This window comes from Telmatherina bonti (assembly GCF_933228915.1).
Source record: "Telmatherina bonti genome assembly, chromosome: 12".
Classification (NCBI taxonomy): Eukaryota; Metazoa; Chordata; class Actinopteri; order Atheriniformes; family Telmatherinidae; genus Telmatherina; species Telmatherina bonti.
This window is the reverse complement of record NC_136610.1, coordinates 27,657,269-27,679,705: the sequence shown is the minus strand read 5'-3', so window position 1 is coordinate 27,679,705 and position 22,437 is coordinate 27,657,269. Positions and strand designations below refer to the sequence as shown.

At 39.5% G+C, this 22,437-nt stretch overlaps 1 protein-coding gene across 1 annotated transcript in view; it reads right to left on the bottom strand.

Moving 5' to 3' along the window:
• The window catches only part of LOC306763370 (A disintegrin and metalloproteinase with thrombospondin motifs 2-like), a gene marked incomplete at both ends in the record, with an annotated part of 142,533 nt that overhangs the window by 73,378 nt on the left and 46,718 nt on the right, over positions 1 to 22,437 (bottom strand). Inside the window, one exon of the mRNA XM_079250156.1 lies at positions 9,161 to 9,344. Coding sequence (XP_079106282.1) covers positions 9,161 to 9,344 — 184 coding nt within the window. The remainder of the gene's footprint in view (positions 1 to 9,160; positions 9,345 to 22,437) is intronic.

Here is a 22,437-nt window from a genome sequence, read left to right as displayed (position 1 = left end):
TCTATGGGGATTTGCTCAATTTTGCAGTCAGCCCCTAGTGGATAGAAGGGGAACTGCAGTTTTATGCACTTCCGCATAGGCTTCAATTTTTACCGCCGGAGGTTGCCGCTTGGTGCAGAATGAAGAAACTGCTGTAATAGTAGCAAATGTGCCAGATTCTCCAGACTGATGTAAGTCTCATTCACACAGGAGGCTCCATTAACCTTGAAATCACCTGCTTTAGTGTTACATCCACTTTACACACACACTGCTGTGTTAACCTACATGTTGGTACAGAGAGTGGTAGCTCATACTGGGGAGCAGTGTGTCTGATTTGGAAGCTCCTTTAGACTCTTGCAGGTAATCATAATCAAGTTATTATCCCGAATATCAGAATGACTTAAACATCTCTCACATCTCTTACAATGGCTGTGAAAATGCTTTAACTTTTTCCCAATTTTTCCACTTCCCAAGTGTGAACATTCAGAAACCTTATTTAGCAATGTTGGTGTCTCCTCCACTTTTCCAAGGCTTGCCAGATTTAATACAGCATATGTATGTGTGTGTGTGTGTATGTGTGTGTGTCTAGTATATTTGCTCACTGTGACAGTAGTGGGAGGATGGAAGTCACACACCATCTCATCTTCCTTGAGCTTCTATCCCTTAGGTTGGCTGCTTGCATAACTGATGCTAAGACAGAACACTAGCCTTCTCGAGGGACTTACGTTGTGCATTATTATATTCACACACTACCTGATGTCTGATGAAAAACCCAATTTAAGCCCATGCACATAAAAAAAGACACACATATTTTTTCTCATTGTTGCACATTCATTGTTCAAGCGCTGCATTAATACCTGCATACATACCCTCTGACTGATTAATGGCACAATTTTTATTTCCCTTTGTCTTTTAAGTAGCATCTATCTATCTATCTATCTATCTATCTATCTATCTTTCTGCCAGGCATTGATACTGTATCTACATTGATTGATTTTCTTGTAGTCCATATTTATGACCAAACCTGATATGATTGTGGTGGCCATTATAATCTTGGATTGTACCAATTCCATTTGAAAATGTAGATCAATGTAGCTATTACACAATTTCTCTGTTAGCAATGTTAGAATTTCACATAGAAAAACTGATTATTCACATATTATGCAGTTATATAGAACATAGACATACAGAACCTAGCAAGAGAACCAGGATTTCAACAGAGTCAAAATCCAAAAATACTGTATAAACACAACAGAGAATGCACAAAATATTAATCTTGTCAGAGCACTATGATCACCCTGATTATGACACTCTCTCAATGATCACGGCTGCAATAACACGATACTCTTTCATTCTTTTCCATGTCAACTAACTATTATGTTCCTTTTTATTTTATTTCTTTAAGGTTTTACAGACAAGCAGAAATCCCCCCTTACACGCTCAGCCTGTTTGTGGGTCAGTGTAGCACCGGAGGATGCCGACTGGAGCAGAGGTTGACCGCACCCTGCTATTATCCTGGGAGACCTGTTCAGTTTAAAAGCGGTGCTGTGGCACGCTGACTGACGGCTCAATGGAAGGCCTGCTGGGAGTTTACTAGCAGGTGAGGAGTCAGACAAGCTGAAGGGAGAACACACACAGAGGGACATACAATACAGGCACGCTGACAAATACAGAGGCGCACACCAGGACATGCACAACAGCTGTCATTCAGCTGCGAGTTAAATAGGCAAGGAATAAAACCCTTACACACACAGGGAAAGACATATATGTGCCTACCTACACACACATATGCTGAGTGTGGTAATAAGGCAGTCTCGCTCTCAAGGGATCGAGCCAGTGGCCACAGAGAGGGAGCGCGGAAGCAGCTGGCTGCTGAAATACTTCCCCTCCTAGCTCTGTAATTTCCTCCCAGCGGCACACCTGGGCCGATCACACATATGTGCTCTATGTGTGTTTCTCTGTGTGTGCTTTAAGGGATTTTGTGGATGTGTGTGTTATGCACACATGTAAAAGTATTTTTGCACTTGTGTACAAGTTTGATTTTTAATTCTGTTGACTGTGTGTGTATTAGTGTTCATGCAGGCATCACAGTAATGCACTCAGCTAATTCCAAAAGGGTCCCTGGTGCCCAATTTAACTCCTGTATTCTTACATGGTATTAGACGTTATTACATACATAACATGCATGCTAATGCATAATGCAAGCTGTCAGAGCATGGTGGTGGAGCAGCTCTGAGGATATGATGTTAGTGGGAGGTACTGTGACTGTAAGGCAAGACATCTTCATTTGAAAAAAAAAGAGAATTGGATGTCTTTAAGAGAATTCTGTTCATTGAGACTGATGTAAATTTTTCTAATAAGGATCTTAATAAACATCATATAAACACCATTTCCAGAAAAATAGATTTACTATTAAACAAAAACTTAAATTTAGTCTAAAGGCATGATTTCCAATGCCTTTACTGCATAAACACTGTGAAACGTTTCAGGGTGCATGGTGAGATTTCAAAGGCCACATTTAGAAACCTCTGTTATATTTTGATGACCTCAGAATCCTCAGTAGGTGTGCCATACATTTGCAATGCCTACTATCATATCACCATAATCAATACAGCACAAAAGCACAGGAGTTCCTTCAAAAACAATTACCATAAAATATCTGCATCTGTCACCAAAAATGTAACCTGAAACTGTATTATGTCAGAAGGAAGTCATTTGCCTCTGATAATTCTCTGGCTGATTTCAGATGGACTGAAAACACTGGACATGTGTTCTGTGGTCAGATGAGTGCACATTTCAACATTTGGGAAAAACATACATCAGATCAGCATTGCACATGCCAAAGACTAAAAAGGACTACCCTGACTGCTAATAAAAAAGAGATAAGAAAGCTTGCAAGGACATGGATGTGTATCTGCATTGGTATCATGATGGTATTGCTCATGCAGATGTATATATTGGAAATTTGGAGACACACACTACCATTAAGAAGACTTGGACAATGGAATAAAAATGGAAGCTGCAAAACCTCATTAATTACTGTAATTCCCAAATGATTTAATTGTAGTTAGTAGAAAAGGTGAAAAAAAACAAACAGTTTTCCAACGTAGAAGGGTTCTGTTATTAGCATCAAATTATGGATTTGTTCACATTACGTTTAGGCCTTCACCTCCATCTTCAGTCGAGCTTTTACAATTAAAGTACAATCTCAACAGGCCAATAAGTTCTCTACAAAAACCATTAAAAAAATCTGTGGTAAGATGCATTTCAACGAAACATAAGAGTCTAAGACAGTCGTTCTGTTTAAGGGTGAATGGGAACAATGCGGAAATGGGATTATGCTGCCTTGGAAACAGCAGATAACAGTAGTGTTAATCTGGCATTTTAGGTGGTATGAGTGACAATCTAAGTCTTATTACGCAAATACAATGTGTTGTTTCTGCTATGTGGTAATTACAAAAACTCTTTTCCATGACAATCCCATGATTACACAAGCAGAGCAGTTGGGAATTACATTTGGAAAGAAAAATAGTTATGAATTAGACAATTAAATAGCGTCTATATTTAAACAAATATGGCTTTATTTTCAACCACTTGTCTAAGTGCTGGGCTCAGGTGTAGCAGTTAAAGCAAAGCAGACAAGACAGCATTTCCAATCCGGCCAATACATGTAATCTCTTCACGATGTCCTGAAGAGATTTAAGAGGCATCTGGAAACAGATGCCTGAATATAAACTCTGAGCCCCTAGCAAAGAACAAAGCTTATCTTCCTTTAAAGGTGATTCAACATTTGCTGGAATTGCATCTCTGCCACTTGTAGACAAAATATTATTTTTTGGTTCATGTCAAACAGTCCATGGCCATGGGTGGGGGTGAATGAACCACTTTGCCACACGACTCAGCTCTCTTTTTCACTGCAACAGTACAGTGCTTTTTAATGCTTTCCTTGCACCATCTGGGTGGCTTTTAATGTTTTATGCAAAGCACTTTGAATTGTCTTGTACATGAAATGTGTTATACAAATAAACTTGCCTTGCCTTACAGTGACCTGTCTGCCAGTCTTCTACTGGGTTTGTATTTCTCTATATAAACATATATATAAAACAAAAAAAGTGAACTTGTCCATTTGAGGCAACAAATCATCCCAAACCCAGAGGAGATCCTCCTCTAAAGATCATTTTTAGGTGAGGCGCAAAACAAGACGGCAGCTCACATCAGCCCAGAACTGAAAGGGAACAATGCAACAAAGCACAAAACAAACATAGAAGGCAGGCCAGAAAATCTACCCTTGCTTGCAAAAGTTCATGGGCTTGTGTAACCCATCATCCACTTACACTTCATAACCATTTCAGCACAAACTTATGGTCACCAGGATAAAACCACTGATCAATGTTAACAATTACCAGTAAAAAAGTCCAATTCAGAGCCAGCAGGTCCAGCCAAGGTCATGTTGCAGTTTGAGTGTAATCACTAATAGTTGGCCATGAACCCCCTTCTTCCAAAGACTTTGCTTAATTGTTTCTTCCTCTTTTTGTTAGCATTTGTGATGTCTGATAAACCTACTAAAGTCACACTTTAGTGGCATAAAAGTAAATGTTTTCTTTGGTTTTCAAGCATTAGATTTGTGTTCCAGAGCAAAGACGTTGGGAATGCGTTATTGTGCCATTTTTTTAAAATATGCTTCAAATGACAAAGAATGTCACCTTCTAAGGTTTTTTCAGATGGCTATTTTGGAGTTTCCATCAAGAGGCACAACATACCACATGACAGTCTACTGGGATCCCCTATTACACCACTGAAGATGAGTCCAGGCCATTTATGAGTTGTGTGCGCTCACATCTCTAAGTGCCTCGTCATGAGTCTTCTCTTAAAACCCTTCTACCAAAGGAGTGTCCTTGTGTCATACTAGCAGAGACAGAGTGGGGGACGAGGAGGGGTGGATAGGAGGGGCAAGAAGCAAGAGAATGAGGCCGAGAGAGATATCAAAGAGGAGAGACTTGAGGGAAGGTGATATATTTTCTGGAAGTGGAAGTCAGATATTAAGCTACAGTGGCTAGCAACCATGGCCTTTGTCTGACCCTCTCCAACTTTCTTGAAGCTGATGCATCATTGTATCTGTGCTGTCTGATGTAGCATGCACCAACAACCCACCAGCGCATCCTGAACTGTAATGAACAATTCAGTAGAACAAACAACATACAAGAACAGCCCAGAACAGCAAGGCCTAGGGTGTATAACAAATGCAGGCTTTGTGTAGATACATGAGGTCCTGCATCAATCCTCCGGCCTGTGTCAGCCCACCAGCTAATTGCAGTCATACTGGCCCAGGGACTGTGGGGGAGTCCTTCTGCCATTAAGCAACACAGGCTCTAAACAATTCAATGTAAACAAGTGAGCTACAAAAGAATAACAGAATGCTCTAACTTTAGAGCACAAGTCTTCCAAACAGTGCTTTGGAAAGACGAGAGACGACTCGGAGCAGCGGAAAGCAAACAGAATGAGCTGAACAGGCAGCCATTGATCAAAACCACTGATTGAAGGGGATAAAAATGAAATTGTTAGGGAGGGGTGGGCTAGAAAGAAAAGGCAGATTTAGTGATGATGCTCTGTTCACCCTGGGAAAAAAAAAAGCACGGCGATCCATCGCTTTCTATCGCCGTGGCGATTAATTGACGAATGTGCCACATTAATAATAAAGCCTGCTCTCTCCACTTAGGACATTGATTCACACTTCCTCAGCTTATGGTGTAAGAAACCAATCAATCTCGCTCCTTCTTCATCTCTCTTTCTCTACTTCTTCTGCTCCTGTATTACCTTGCTAAATATAACTTCCTTCCCTCTGTCTTTAGCCAGGAAATGAGTCCAACATTCAATAACGGCTGTGAATTAAGCGAGCCTGGCACAGAAGATTTGTAGAGATGATTGATTGATCATTAATTAATTTGCTAATGTCTGTGATTGATCTACAAGGGGGAGTGATTGCATGAGAAATAGGAAGGGCGTAAAGGGAGAAAAACGATTTGATTTAGTTCGAAGAGAAGCAAAATTTGGAGGATCTATAGGGTGCGTCTTATCATGCCAGTGTGGCTTTCATATTCGAGCGACGTGATGTAACAACTGGATGGTAAACTTTATGTTTACATAATGTGGTCTAGAATAGCAAAGACAAAAGGCGAAGAGGAAAAGAGAAGCGAAGAGAGAAAGATCCACATCAAATGCTGCTGGGAGCAGCACATGCCTGCTTGTCTGTCTGTCTGTCAGTCTGTCTGCTTAGCCTTGAAAATCCCAGCACTCAAAGCCAGACGACCACAGAACTCATGCCCACGCCATACATGCACGCACACAGACACATGCACACACAAACACACACATACAGTGGCCTGTTCTATCCTACGCTATTGATCTGCACCCCACTCTTCATTAGAAAGACAGATTCAAAGGCAACAAGGAGCAGTGAGACGCATTGAGAGTGTGTGTCTATGTGTCTGCGCACATGCAGCATGTGTTTATGTGTGTAAGTTCAGAAGTGGAAATGCATGATCAAGGGAGTTGTGTAAGCTTTGTACGGTTACATCCTGTATATGCCTGTGTTTCCATGAAGTTTTTTTGGGGTTTTTTTTTTTGCCCCCCCCCGATGTGTGCATGTGTTCAGGCTGCATGGATGAAGTGTGTGTATGTACATGGATGTAATACCAGGTAAAAGTAACAGTGGGAGCAGATTTGTGTTACTCCAATGCAGCCTGTCCTCACAGGGTGTTCCTATGGAAACCCCCACCCTCCTCTCTCCCTCTCTCTTTCTGTGTATTATTAGACATTGGAGTCAACTGCTCAGAGTAGGAAGACGCAGATCTTATCTACTGCCATGCACTCAGTATAAAGAGGCCCAACTCACACCTGTATGATATGCGATTCTCAGTTCTTGGAGAACATTTTCCCTGCTGTGATAAGCTGAGATCCAGTCTAGTCCACTGCTCAGGGTCACTCAATTTGATTTTATATTATAGAGATGCTGAGCTACAGGTGTTGAAGCCTCTAAGAGCTGATACTAATGAGCATCGCAATCTTTGAGGGTTTTTAACTTTTTTAGTGCTCCATTATTTCCAGCAATAGGATTATTCTAACAATACGATTAAAAAAATAGTCATATTACCCTCCTCCTCCACTGTAAAAGCAGCAGTAGACATCACTATTGCAAATATCACAATAATATCAGATCTACAAGCACATAAAATACGTTTTCAAAATCACATAGAGCAGAAAAATGTCCTTATACAATATCTATTTCTACCAAACTGGTGTGCTTCATTAATAGAAAAAAAAAAAAAATTCTGTTACTTGTTTGTAAAAGAATCAAAATCTCAGAATATAGATAAATACATTTTAATCGCTCGCTACTGACGCATACTGGAGAAGAGAAAAAAAAGTCTAAACAAAGTCTAACTTATTTAGGTGACTTAACGTGTTTTAGCGTAGCACAAAGAAAACGTGAAATTTAAACATTCTTGTTTAATATTTACTTTTCTTAAAGTTTAAAAGTGAATGATAATACTGACATTCAGCTTTAGCCATCTGCAAATGAAACAGTGGTGCAACAGGGGTGTAAGGTAGGGACGTTCATGGCCATTTGCTCCTTGTACTTTTATTGTCCTCGCTCGCAATCTACTGATGCCTCTAAGAAGTTATTTCTGTGAAAATGCTAAAATGCATATAAAAGATCTTTAAAAAAAAAAAAGAAGAAAAAAGAAGTTTATTCTATTCTATTCTGTTCTATAGTCCTTTAGTAGATGCTTTTCTCCAAAGTGACTACTCTAAAAAATAATATTGATAGTGTATCTTCATGATATTGACACCTTTTTGACTAATTCAAATAAAATGATCTTTAACTGGACAAAGAACAACACGCTTGCTGCATTTTTAAGTGCACATAAAGGGTCAGGATCACTTAGATGTCACATTATTCCACCTGAAATCTCAAATAATAAAAAAGTTAGGTTGGTCTGGAAAATGGTGAAAAACAAATAAACACATAAGTCAGTAGATAAATAGCTGTAATTGTTATTTTTACTCATATATTTACTGCAGATTTGAATCTTACTTATTGTATTAGAGAAAGTTAATGAGAGATAATATTAAATATATTAAGCTCATTTATGTTTTTATTTATTCCTTCTATCATGGCAGTGTTTCCCTCTACAGGGCAACCGGTCTTCATATGCCGATGTAAAGTCTTTGGCCAGTAATGAATAGTTTGGTCTCCAGTGTAGCCTGGACTTATTCGTGCTTCATCTCCGTTTTTCATCCACACGAAAGGCTGTACCAAGGTTTTAAATTAACTACAGACTGAAGCATATTTCAGTGGGTCACATAACCTTGAAACTGAAAAACCTCTTTCTATTGCTGTGAAGGTGGATTTTTTTTCTTTCTGATATGATTCATAAATAAAAGAGGACTATATGATTTTCAACAATAAATCCAGAATTTAGCTTGTGATCATGATTGCAGTTGTATACAGATTTGCCATTTTCTTCTCTGATCCCAGAGCTGACTCTTCTGCTTCCTTTTGCATTCAATAAACTGATGTTGCTTCATCATGTTTGAATTCTTGAGGTCAATGTGAGTAAAAAATGGATACATAAATGAAGAGAAACTGACTTAAAAGTTATCAATTATGAAGGCCATCAAGGTAGCATGTAATTCTATTAAAGACACAAAAGGTGCTACCTTAGCAGAAAATGTGTCCCCCAAAATGTCATACCTTTCTCACTGGAAAATTGATGCAGTGACAGGAGGATCTACTTGAGTATGTACCGTACTATTGTAATGATTTTCACAGCAGGATATGACTCACTGTCTTTGCATACCATAGTTTGATGAAACAAAGTGTGGGCTAGAGAGAAACGGTGCAATATAGAGGTGTATTTAAGAGGAGAATAGCCAGTGTTCTGGCATATGTTTTGCAGGGAAAAAATAATGATAAAACCACATTTGTATGTAGATTTCCTCTGTGTGGGTTTAAATTGGATTATCCATGATTTGGCTTGCAGTCAGTTTTTAGAATAATATCCATGTGTGGCAACATGGAGAGATGAAGGAGAGAGTTTGCTTCTGAAGTGTGCATGAAGAGCTTTTAGTCAAAGATGTATAAAAGTGGAAGATAGTACTGTGGGAGCCATGGACTAACCTCTGGAGTGGTAGTCCGCCGCTGTGCTGCTGATGGGCACTTTCTTAACGGCTGAAGAGCGATAGATGATATGTGTCCTGCCTCCTCCTTCTCCTCCTCCCTCCTCCTCCTTTTCTATCACTCCATCGCCCCTCTCCACCGGTTCGATAAAAAACTCCTCTTCCCCTGTCTTGATCATGCCAGCCTGAAAGAGAAATATTAATTGGATGTCATGAATATGGATGAGTGAACTCTGACACCATGGCAACACATGTCAGTCCCCCATATACCGTGTTTGACTCTTTACTTTGTGCCCTTCACCTTTTAAACAGTTTAGAGGCAGAAATAGCTCCTTGCCACATCTTTCCTGTGCTTGAAGCATGCTTAGAAAATAGGGAGAGAGCAGTGATCCTCCATGGGGCCCCGCAGAGTGACACCTGGGATCTAAACTGGCCAACACACAAGCAGGAGATGAGGCTGTCCTACTCCTGTCCTCAACTAACACATCCTGTCAGGTAATTCCCAATGTCCACCTCCCACACACACACACTCACAGTGCACCAATGCAAACTCGCAGGAAGTATGTGACAGAAAGAAGAAGGCAGACACGATGGAAAGAAGTCACAGAAGAATACAGAATGCACATGCAAAAAAAAAAAAAAAAACAAAAAACAGTTGCGTGCACATACATGGGGAAAACAGGCGCTGGGAAAATTGCCCGTCACTCTCTCTTATTCCATCTGTCTGTTTAAGACAACTGGTAATTACCAAGGCAACGCACTGCTGTAGAGGGAAGCCATGGGGGAGATAACATTGTGGATTGAGAGTCTTTTGAGAGGTGGAGAACAAAAGAAAAGGAGTAATAAATGGAGAAAAGAAGAAATGTCGACACAATCGGCACCTCCTTTCCCCCTCTGCTGTGACAAGGGGAGGGAAGAGATGATGAGCATGTTGACAATAGTAAAGTGAGCTGATGACAAACATAAAAAAAATCAGGATGTTTTACAGATACGAGGAACTGTTTGTACTGTACCACAAAAAGACCTGAGCAGAGCCACAGTCACTGGTTACAAATAGCTGAAACAACACCCCATAACCATGAAAATATACTGCATAATAGGTTCAAATCAAACTGAAACTAGAGTAAAGTGAATTTTAAAGCAAAATAAAGGTAACAGCAATAATAATATTCTCGTTACCACAATAACACAAGTCCATTTGTAAATGAAAATTGGGAAGATATTTATTATTTCTTCTTAAAGCATTTTAAAAAAATCAGGACTGATGAGAGTTCAGGGACACAAGTCAGATATGCATTGTGCTTACTAACTCTACGGCACACTAAAGAAAAGAAGAATTTGAAACTGTTTATTTACTGAATGCTTCCAAGTGGCTGACTTAAGGGGGAAGGCATAAAAAATATCTTTTTTTTTCCCCTTAAAGCCTCTTTCTCTCTCTCGATCTTGTCTTTCTGCCATTCTGATGCTTTAGTCCCAAAGGGATGTTGAATAGGCACTGACCTGTACCCCGACTACCCCACCCCCTCGCCCACACCCCTTCCCAACCTCTTTTTTCTTTCTCTCTCTTTGTTCTCATCCTGCTATTTTCAAGAACCATGGTGCAGCATTACGATCGGATCTGATGGATCTGAGATGGTGCATGCATTTCGACTCCAGAATACCAAGCAGAGGGGAGAGGAGAGCTGTGTCAAAGAAAAAAAAAGATGACATGTGGAACTGTGAGACATGGTTGGATCGATCAGAGCAAGCATAGTGGGGGTGGACGGTAGAAAAAGAGGGGAACTATGAGAAACTACAGGAACTGGACATGTCTTTTGAAAGGGTAATGTGAATAAAGCATCAAGGCCTCTGGGTACATTTCTATAAAGAAAAGCATAGTCTTCATCTCTTCTAAAGCAGGAGCAGCCAAGTCTTAGTCAGTAGGATTATGGGAGGCTTGTTCAAATGCTGTGTCCAGTACAAGCAAGAGGAATTCATTGGCAGTACACCATCAGCCATCATGTGCCAATGCAAGTGGGGTCATTAAACAAAAGGTTAAAAGGCACATAGTGACGAGCAAATATATTATTGATGATTATGAATATAAAATCATATTTCCTCAACTTGTAATCAACAAGAAAATGCTTCAATCTTTAGTCTTGTAATTCCAGTTGATTCAGGAAACCCAATATCAAGGCAAGGTGTGTTAGCAGACCTCTCAGCAGAAACAGTTCTCAGATCTGGTGGGATGGCCCTTCCATTAATCACAGGTTTCATGGTTCAAACTTCAGTTCTAGACCCTCAAATAGCCACCTTTCAGTCAGAAGTTAGCATGTCACCACAGAGACAGGTATAATTAGAGGTTAGTATAGCAGTATTTTGCTGGTTTTAACAGGTGGGGAAACCTATACCTCAAGTGTTCTCAAAGATAACAATTTCTTAAACTCGATTGTCATGAGGACTGAGAGGACTGGGAAAAGTCTTGCTTTAGTGTCCTTTTTCATGGTGCAACAAAAAAGGCTAATTTATTAACTAGTTTCCATTATTACCGATGGCAAACAAAACTAATAGTGAGTCAAAGTAAAAAAGAGAAATCACAATCATAGACATATTTTTTTGGTCAAACCCAGGTCCCTAGCATAAACTTAATTGACTCTAGCCCTGTTTACACCATGTTTTCACACAAAATGGGACTTTTTTCTTTTTTTTTTTTTTTTTTTGTCAGAGCCTTAAAAAAATAAAGGAATAAAAAATAAAGCATCACCAGTCTCTACATCGGTTCGGCTGAGGTGCTTGCTTGGTTCTTGCAGCCACCTACAGACTAAACGCTTTGTATTCATCCGTTGGCACAAATTGGCTAATGCCACATGGTCAGCAGCCTAATCAAGATTTTTTAAAGATTTATTAACAAGACCAAAGTGCCAGAGGCAGAACCGTTTAGAAAATGAGGAACTTGGTTGTTTAGATGGACTACAGGGAAGAAAAAGACCCCACCGCCAGAGCAACAGACTGATTAATAAATGCACAAGATGCATGAGGGCAATACAGGTGAGATGGCTGGTGATTCGCTGCAGCTTTATATCTGAACATTATGTGATGATCAACTGATCGTTATCACTCTGTTGTTGCTAGTTTGTTTCAGTAAACAGTTTCTGAAACACAATTACTGGTTTTTGCAACCTTGGATAGTGAAGCAGGTTCTTTATGGGATTCCCTGTTGTCACAGATAAGTTAATCAGAGATAACCAGTTAAGCTGGGGTAGGTAATGTTGGGGAGCTAGCAAGATGTGAAAGTGGCACCCTGTCTTGGCTCCTCCCCCTCTGGTTTTGCTCCTTGCGTGATCCAAGACCTTTTGTCTTACCTGTTTTTACCGGCATTTATCTGTTTGTCTGGTTTGTTCAAGATAGCTCAAAAAGTTATGGACGGATTTCATTGAAATTTTCAGGAGTTGTTGGAAATGTGAAAAAGAAAAACTGATTTAATTTTGGTGGTGAACCGAGCCGGGTCGGGGAAATTCTTCCTGCATTTTCTCAGCCATATTTGCCTTTCAAGTCTCTTCTTCACTACTTTGTATTTTCATCCTAATGCTATTTATATGCAGGGTGTGCGATGCAGGAGGGGAAGGAGAGCTTGGAAAAGAAGCTTACAAAATATAAGTAATTAACAACTTTAATTCGGCCTGAACGTTTTGCTTGATCAGAGTTTTTACAGATTTAGATTAAACTGAGGGGTCTAACTATGTTTCTTATTGTTCATGATCACAAAATGTATAGACTATTATGAGGACGAGGAACCACTTCAGCCAGAGTAAACAAAAAAAGTATCTGAACAAGATTACCCCAGCTTTAATATAGTGTGTTTGTCAAACTGAAAGCTGGACAGTTTGGCTGATTGGTCTGTACATGCGTCCACAACTGTCCTTGTCCACCTCAGAAACAGCTGCAAAACTGTCCATGAGGAACATTTTGTTTGTCCAGCTAAATACTGATGATGGAACCATTTAACTTCATCTGTGGGTTTATCTGGTTGTAAATGATGTGATGGAAGCCTTTTATACTGGGTTAAACACTGGTCACTGAGGTTTTTATTGACAACTCTGTATGGCAATGACATGGCTTATTTTACTTTGTGACATATTTGGTAGGTCTTGCTGGAGTGAACGTATAAACACGTTGTTAACACCATTATTAATACATGAGTCCTATTTTGACTGTTGACAGAAGAGAAAACACTGGACAGGGGTTTGTAGTTTTATCTGAATGCTGGGCTAGAATAATAAGCTTTGGTGATTACTTAGCTTATCTGTGCATGCACTGTATATTTTGCAAGCATGAGCATATAAATGCAGTTCACGAGTTAGGGTGTCCTGAGGGAGTGTATGATTCCGGGTCTAACTTTGTGTACCAGTCCAACCCAGCCACCACCCAAGGACTCGTCTTACGTTGCAAGAAAGTTTCACTCTAGGGATCGTTGTTAACTCTTTGCAGTTTATCCACCCAAAACTCTGAAGTTAAACAAGAGACCAGAATGCAGCCAAACTTCAACATTTTACTGTCTTAGTGTTGCAATGTTAACAGTGCTTTAACTTCCACCACCACCCCTCCTACCACCAAACATGGACTCGGTTGCACTGTTCTGAGGCAGCGTTTGCTCATATTTGTGGCTGATACATCACAGCACCAACATAAAAGGCATTTTGTGCATTCCAGAGATGACAAGATGATAGCTTTGATGCATTAGGAAATTAGAGTACATGGTTTGAACAGAATTTTCGCCAGTTGTTTTAAGCTTTGTTGTGATCGTAGGCAATATCCAGTATGTGCATGTCCCATAATGCTATATGGCGATATTTGCTAATTATATCAACTGATTGATTTATATTGACATAAAATGTATATTACTTGAAAAATTGTTTAGATTTATTCAATTAAAAGCTTGTACGATGTTTATTTTTTTAAATATAGGTTCTACAGTCAACAAAGTAACTGATAGAATCAAGGCTTTCTGTCAAATGGCTGTTCATATGCTAATATGAATTTTTGCCATTCCCTCTGTAACTGCTGTATTTTTAGTATCATCGTTCTGTAACTGCTCTTCTTTCTTCAGGGACTACTTTAGCCTTAGCTCCCATTCTCATTGTTGTGCACTTATTACGGTAAATGTATTGTGCTCCTTTGGGTGATGAGGTTGAAAGTGTTTATTAGTTTTGACATGTTAAGATTTAGCGCATTACTTTCCATATCCTCCTAAATCACTTAAACCAACCACTTTTACAATTTATCTCCATCTGAAACCTTGCATAGCTTTTACTTCTAGGCTGAGCGATGGAAACCCCCCCCTCTACTTTTCATCAAATTACTTAATTATGATCCGAAATTTGCAGCCCAGGTACCATCAGGACATGAGACATAAGATATCATCAAATTCTTAGACCACAAGATTTCTTCCATAGTAGCTTTTCTTTACTTTCCCCATTATTAGGCATACAGGAATTATAAATCTTTATGCTCACATACAAAGCTGTTAATAACTAGTGTATCTTAAAGACTTTATACAACCTTATTCCAACAGAGAAAAGTGCAGACTTACTTGTAGTTTCAAGAATTTCTATAGAGAGAAGTAGAGTCTTTGGTTATCAGCCTCCTCCCCTGTTAAAGCAGTTCCTAGTTTAAGACAGGTGACAGGAGACTCATTACTTTTAAAATGGGGTTAAAAACATTCATCTTTGATTAAGCTTAAAGTTAGTTCTGGGTGGTGTGACCCAAAACTATTTTTATTTGTGCTGGTTTAAGTTCAGGTTGGTACGGTCTACGTCCTGTCCCCGAGGGTCGCAGTCCTGCAAGTGTTAGGAGCTTCCCTATGCAACACACCTGACACACATCAGACTTGATTAGCTGGCTTGTGCACAGCTTGAAGTCAAACTCTGCACAAGTCAGCTAATTATCCATTTGATTTGTTTCAGCTGTGTTGCAGCAGGGAAACTCCAAACACTTGTAGGATCTGTGCAGTCCTGACATATTTTATGTACTTTTTATGTATTATAATATTGTAATAAAAGGAATATACATATTACTTAGGTTTAATTAGAATTATTGATTTAGTTTGTTTTTTTTTTTTTATCTTGTGTGTTCTTATTTTATCTTTTTAACTTTTTAGCTCCAGTGTTTCTTTTCCTCACGGGGATCGTCCGTGTCGGAGGCTGTGCCTGTTTGACCGGCAGGGTCATTGGGGCCGGGGTCGTCCTGGCGGGGGTTGTTGGTGGTTCTACACTGCAGCCATATGGCTGTGGAGTGGACCCATGCCTGGCACAGCCATTCCCTGTGGCTGTGCCTCTGTTGGTCATTCCTGGGGCGGCTCCTGACATAGACGGATTCCCTCAATGTTGTTTCCTCGCAGCAGTGTCAAGCCAGATACAGAAATGGAATCCTGAAGTTAGTCGATTTTATCTTGCCATAAACGGTCACGGGAAGGGTTGGATTGTGTGCACTTGTGGGTAACATGCGTATGTGTTTTTAGGTGTGAAACAGTTTTTTATGTTGTTAAGCACTTTGATATACTTCTGTGTGAAAAGTGCTATACAAATAAAGTTTGATTTGATTTGATGATTGGATGTCACTATCTACAGGTAATCAGATCTCTGACTTGTAAGGTTTCTGACCTGCATAGTGCAGCTTTTTGGAACTATAGTGACAGTCAGTCATGAAATCAGACATGAAGTCGGTCAGGCAGTTTGATTAATTGATTAATGGTTGGAAGATATGCTAAAAATATGATGCATGGAACCCAGTTTTTTTCTGCTTCTTATAGCTTTACCATCAACTCAGTCTACTAAAACTGGCATTTAAAGGGGTTTTATCAGAGGTTACAGCATGTTTAAAGAGAATTTTCCTTTCCACTGTCAAAGGCATTTTTTCCATTGCTCTATTTCACATCATATTTCTTTATTTCTTGAGAAAACATCATTTTTGAGGACCAATAATGACAGTTCCTCTTCCAGATAAAAAAAAGAAAAACACCTGAACATTCTGTGAAATGATAAAACCCTTTATATACATAGCTCAACATATATTTTAAGTTATTATTACTCTCATGGCACTGGATATGTCGACACCAACCACAGCCCTCCCCTCTGAGACTTGAAGTCCAACTTTACACTCCAAATCTGGATACTAAACATTGAGTGTCCAATTACAACTGGATGACTCTGCATCTGAAACCACACTCAGCTCTATTTGAAGCTTTGAAAAGAGTAACTTGATACTGGGGCAAGTGTCCAGAGGGGCACGTGAGACAGATGAGAAGCAGAAAAGCAGCATTGGAGTGGAGGAGCGGATGTTGTGGCGAGGATCAAAGTCACACTCGGTCAGGGCCCTTCAATTCAGTTCAGTGAAGGCAGTGTGTGTACGTTTGATCTGCTGTCACTGTGTGTGGTTGCGTGTGTCTGATTCATAACCCTGCCTCTGCTGGCTAACTACACACACAGTTGTACACATGCATCCACAGGCAGGCTGGCCCAGCAGTCTCACAAACACACATCCATGCACAAATATAGCTTTGATAGTGACTTACTCATGCTGGGTAACCTTCCATTCATTCACCCTTTGAGTCATAAGACAATCAGCATCATGCAACGCTGAGGCTGATTTGTAAATTACATACACTTCAGAGAGATTAAGAAAACATTTTGCAACACATATAGAAGTGTTTTTAATTTAGTAGCATCAGCAGCTAATTGCATTTTCGTCCCCAGAGAAACCAAGCTTAGAGTTTTGAGAGACCCTATTACTGGCAAAAAATGTAGATTATTCTGAAATTTATTCACACAATGTGCATAAAAGATCCAGGGAAGCTAAATGTGAAAGACATTTAAGACCTTTTGCAAACTTCTCTCTCAGAGTCAGAGAGCTCCAGTTAAGGTCAGGTAATAACTGAAGATTCATTTAATTATTTGCTTAATGTAGTGAACAGACGGAGAGCCATAATTATGGTTATAAAGGAGATGAAATGAAGATTAGAAGAATAAATCCAATACAGCAAAACAAATTTGTCAAAAGTAAACATGTGGCACCAACACAGGAGTTGGAATAAAAGAGATATTTTACTCTTTGGCTGCTGCTGACATGGCTGCAGTCATTTTCTGCACAGTTTTAACCAAAAACCCCGGCCATTATGGTACATGCATGAAGCAATCAGCCACTCCAAGTCGTTGTTTCTATGTGTTTCAGTTTCTCTATGAATGTTCAGACAACATGCACCTGTGTGAGTGTGTACTTCACCCATGAATAAACTTCACATAAAAAGTTTGGAAGACTGGTTTAACTAACTGGATCTTCATTTTGGAAACTTATGTTGTAGTCTTGGCACCAGCTTGTTTGATCATTGACACAATGATTTATGCCATTTTCCTTCTCTTTTTAACTCCTGCATCTGTCACATTCACGGAAAAAAAACTTATCTGGTCACCGTCAAGTGGGAAGCAGGGAAAGGCTGAAGACCTGCAGAGCTGCAGCCTTCGAGGACCAGGGTTCCCCACAATGTTTTGTCTAACCATCTTTGTAATCATCAATAGTTTTCCTGATGCAACTCTAAGACCATTTTCACACCAGGGCTGTAGCACATGCACTATGTAAGTTCCTGCTAATCTGTATCCTTCAACACTACAAGCATTCTTCAAATAATGGTCTAAAAATGCAGACATTTCGATCCCAGGGACTCAAAGAGTGAAAGTGGTCTAGCTGTAATTTAATCTTCTGTTCAAAACAGTGAAGTCAGGGTAAATAAGGAGGTAAAATCATCTATTAAACTAAAAGCAATCTTATGAGTTCTAACCAATTACAGTTCCCCAGTTGAGGAAATACAAATGAAAGAGGAAATAGTTGGCAGCGGGTATTTTGGTTTTTCTTGAGGTTTTAAGGATTTTTGTCTTGGTTCAATAGTAACCTTCTGTGATTGGGCTATAAGTCAGGACCATGAAAAATATTTTGCACAGGATTTGAACTGAACCCTTGTTAAATCTTTATTCCAGCTCAAGAACAACCAGTGTTTCCTTTTTCAGTGTAGATTGTTACTTTGAAGTTCTTTCACACCTGCATATTATTAGTTCTGAGGTCTAAAACTCTAATGAAGTTTAAAAGAGGAAAACTAGTCTTTAAAATCCATTTACAAAGCATTCGGTTGTTTATATTAGCATACAAGTTAAAAGAGAGAAGTTTTTGACTGAAATGTTGACTTCATAAGCATGTGTTGTCTCTACAGACAAATATAATCAGGAAGTGTCTTTTCAAGCTTAAAATAACTCACTTTTTCTGCTTTTTTCTTCTGTCCTTTGTCCAACATACAGATCATAATATTATTTAAACGAGGCATCTTTATCTGCGTGTGTGTGTGTGTGTGTGTGTGTGTGGTATAAGCCAAATACCAGGATGATTTAAGCCATAGAGGACTTAGCAAAACAGCCTTGTGGATGCCATCCTGCTCAGTTCATTATATAGAGTGGTCTCTAAAAATGCTCACCAAAGGAAAAAAAAAGGGGACAAAACAAAAAAGCAAGCAGCACGCACTGACACAACCTCACTGGGAACACACACCTGACATCCCCTTCCTGGTCACCATTTATTCCTCACTTCTTTACTGCATCTCATTTGCAAAATGTTCATCTTTGGCCTTCATTTCCATCAGTATGTGAGACAAACAACACATACTCTGTTTCTTTCACACACACTCATACAGCGACTGGGTCATTTCAGGTTTTAACTCTCCTCTCGGTCCAGTACAAGTCCACTGTCTGCAAAAAAAAAAAGGGGGGGGGGCTGTGAAAATACAGCAAAAAAATGGAAGGAGACATGAGACCCTCTGTGATGTTGCTGTTATCTACAGAAACATTTTCCTATGAATCTATCTTAAGTCAGCAATGATGCACTTAGATCTGTCGGTATTTTACTCCTGTCCCTCTATTCTTTTTCAGATTTACACTCTCTTACCTTCTCCACGTCCTTGCTGCTATGCAAGCTGCTTGCACATAGCTCCCTGCATTCTTCTCTTCTTTTCTACATCTTCTATGTGATCTCCTTTGTTTTCCCACAATTCCAAAAGCAACCATCCTACTTTTCTCCATTTCTTTCCATCCCTCCTAACAACAGACAGTGGAGACACTAAATGTTTACAAGTGAAGACAGAGCCAGGTTTTGGAAAAAGAAAAGAGACAGAAGACAAAAGAGCACAATCCATAATATTTGAACAGACTCTGGAAAGCACAGAGCTAATAATAGCTGTGATACACCAAACCTGGTTAGCAGAACAGCACAATCTGTGGAAATTTTAGTTCTGGGTGAAAGCGTTGACAGACAGAAACACAGTTGCTGACAGTCTGGCAAACAGACCAAGAGACAGCCAGACAGACACTTTGGGCTGCTTCGGTCTCTCACTCTCACCTTCTCCGTCTCCAAATTCCTGTTGTCACCAGCACAGACGCTCCCACCCTTTTTTTCTATCCAAACAAAGATTATGAATCAACAGTACAAAAAAGGAAAAGACAGAATGACTAGATGAGACAAAACAGGAAAAATTCCGGTCAATACGAAGACCAACCTGGTAAATAAAAGGAGGTGAAATAGAAACAGGGAAGAATATTTGGAAAAGTGAACAGCAACAGCGTAAGAAGAAAACTCAACAGACTAATTTATACGATAGTTTAGCCCTGAAATAAAGCATTTCACCTGCTTTCACCCTTTCATGAGTCCTTTCAGCACCATAGAAATTGGTGAACCTTTTGTCAGAAAGTTGGAAGTGTAGCAGAGAGAAGTGTTGTTTAAAACTCCAGACATTGTCTGGAATGGATTGGAGATGTTGCTTGGTAATAAGTGAGCTGAAGACACAACCAAAGACAGGTAAATCCTCTTGGCAGACAACGTGGTGGAAGTCACAGGGTTTTGCTTCAGCCCTGCATCCTAGTAGGGTCTTCAACTGTACTGGATTTGAGGTCGCAACATTATTTTGGCTTTAAAAGGCTCAGTTAGATATTCCCACATTTGCTTTCCTTCTAACATTGTCACATATTGTAACATTAGTTTAAGATGTGCAAGTAATACCAGCACTACAACGACACAGCATCCGCACCAGAACCCATAATGTTTAACATGTCATTTATTTATTTATTTATTTACTCATTTACTTACATGCTTTTTTTTGTTTCAGATCAAATGTTTTTGTATCACACCTCTCATACACAAAGCGGAAAGTGCTTTACATATATTAAAAATAGCAGAGAATACAAATATATGGACATGTGATCATTCATCTCAAGAAGACACAAAGACATGACATGACTGAAGCTGTTGCAACAGAGTTGTTGTAGGACTGCAAACAAACATGCAGAGAACACTACCAAGAGATAAGTATGCTGCAGACCTGCCAGTAACAATGCTCTAAAGCCAGCCTTTTCTGCAAATACCAACAGGCTGACTTTGTTTTGTTTTTTTTTTCTGTGAGACAAGCAAAACAAAAAGTAATACATAAATGAAAAGCATCACACATTGGGAAATGAGCAGCTAACCTTTCCAGATGTAGCACATGTTTTTGACAGTGATTTCAGAAAGGCAACAGCCAGCTACAGATAAGAACCATCATGATGCATATATGCTAAGCTTGTCTACAGCGGCATCAACAGTTTATCAGCATGGCACTTTGTTAGAGCCTTAAAGGTGTCCAGCTAGTCACAACAGCCATATGACACAAAGCCTTTTTTATCCTTACAGAAAGGAACAAGGGGACATATGTCTGATTTAAAACACTCCCAACACGGCCACTCTGCCATTAAAGAGAGCTCAGCACTGGAAATATACCCTGGGCCATTAAAGGCTACTCAAGCCAGTCTCCTCAGAACTGCAGACCTTTAGGGGTTAGTCTTTATCTGCACCATGGAAAGTCTAATTATATTCTCTATATTTAGAAGCAAATCACCATGACAAAGTGCTGAAACAAGTCCAGTAGTCTGCCATAAATCTGATCCCAATCAAATTCAGCTTAAATATTTTAACCAACACATGGAGACTTAAAAAAGAACTTAAGCATAAACATTTAACAAAAGGAATATTATGTATAATATATCCATCCATCCATCCATCCATCCATGCAAGCAATCATTGGGCAAAAGGGAAGGAAGGATACCCACAAATACTTTTTTTTATGTGGCCCTTTATCTATCTATCTATCTATCTATCTATCTATCTATCTATCTATCTATCTATCTACCTATCTATCTATCTATCTATCTATCTATCTGGTATCCATTAAGGGGCAGGAGTATCAGATTGTGAACAACAGGCTTTCGAGCAAAGTTTCTGCCATAAAATGTTCCAAAAGGTCCCAGAAAATGTATTCATCAAATATAACACACGTGGATTTATATGGTTAGAGTCATTCCTGTAGAAATATTCGTCTTGTTGAGAACAAATCAGAAACACATAATATATAAAATCAACTGTACCTTTCATCTATTATGTTAGAAAGAAGACTGACACCAGTTTTAAAGGACTGGAGGTTGATCTTTCCAGATATTTAGCCTTTGTGCACTCAGTGTTCTCCCTGTGCTCATGCCTGCACATTCGTCCACACACACATACGCACAAAGCACCCATCAATCCTTTTAACCGACCTAGCCCCGCCATCGATCAGTGCGCGTGTGTGTTCGCTTGTACATTTCAGTGTGTTCACATTTGAGTGTGTGGTCTTCGAGATTGATAAATGACCACGATTAGTAGCGACTGACCACTCTATGATTGCAATCTAAGTGCAGCAGAACAGCTGTTCTCAGAGCAGTGCAGTGTGGGGCAGTCTGTAATTAATACAACAGCACTTCAATAAATTACAACTCAAACATAGGCTTGGGATCTGCTCGCCAAGCATATTTATTCCTTCTATACCTGTACTTTTTGAGATCAGAGGAAAAATAATTAACATTTTCTTTAACACTAAGTCAGTTTGGATCACTGGAATTGGATCGCATCAACATGATTTTGCACTCAAAGACAAAAACCTTTTTTTTTCACTTTCTAGGAAGCCTTCTGTGTCTCCCCTCCTGTGTCACTCATCTTTTCACCCTACCGACCTATCAACCCTTACCACGCACTGAAAATCCTTTGCAAGTACTCACACACACATAGCAGCCCATCCGAACACTTACACACACTGATCCACACCCATCCTCAACCTTATCTCTACTCTGTCTCTATATCTCCACATCTATTGGGTATACCTGTAACCTAGCAACAGAGCAGAGTGAAGACCCACCCTACCTGCTC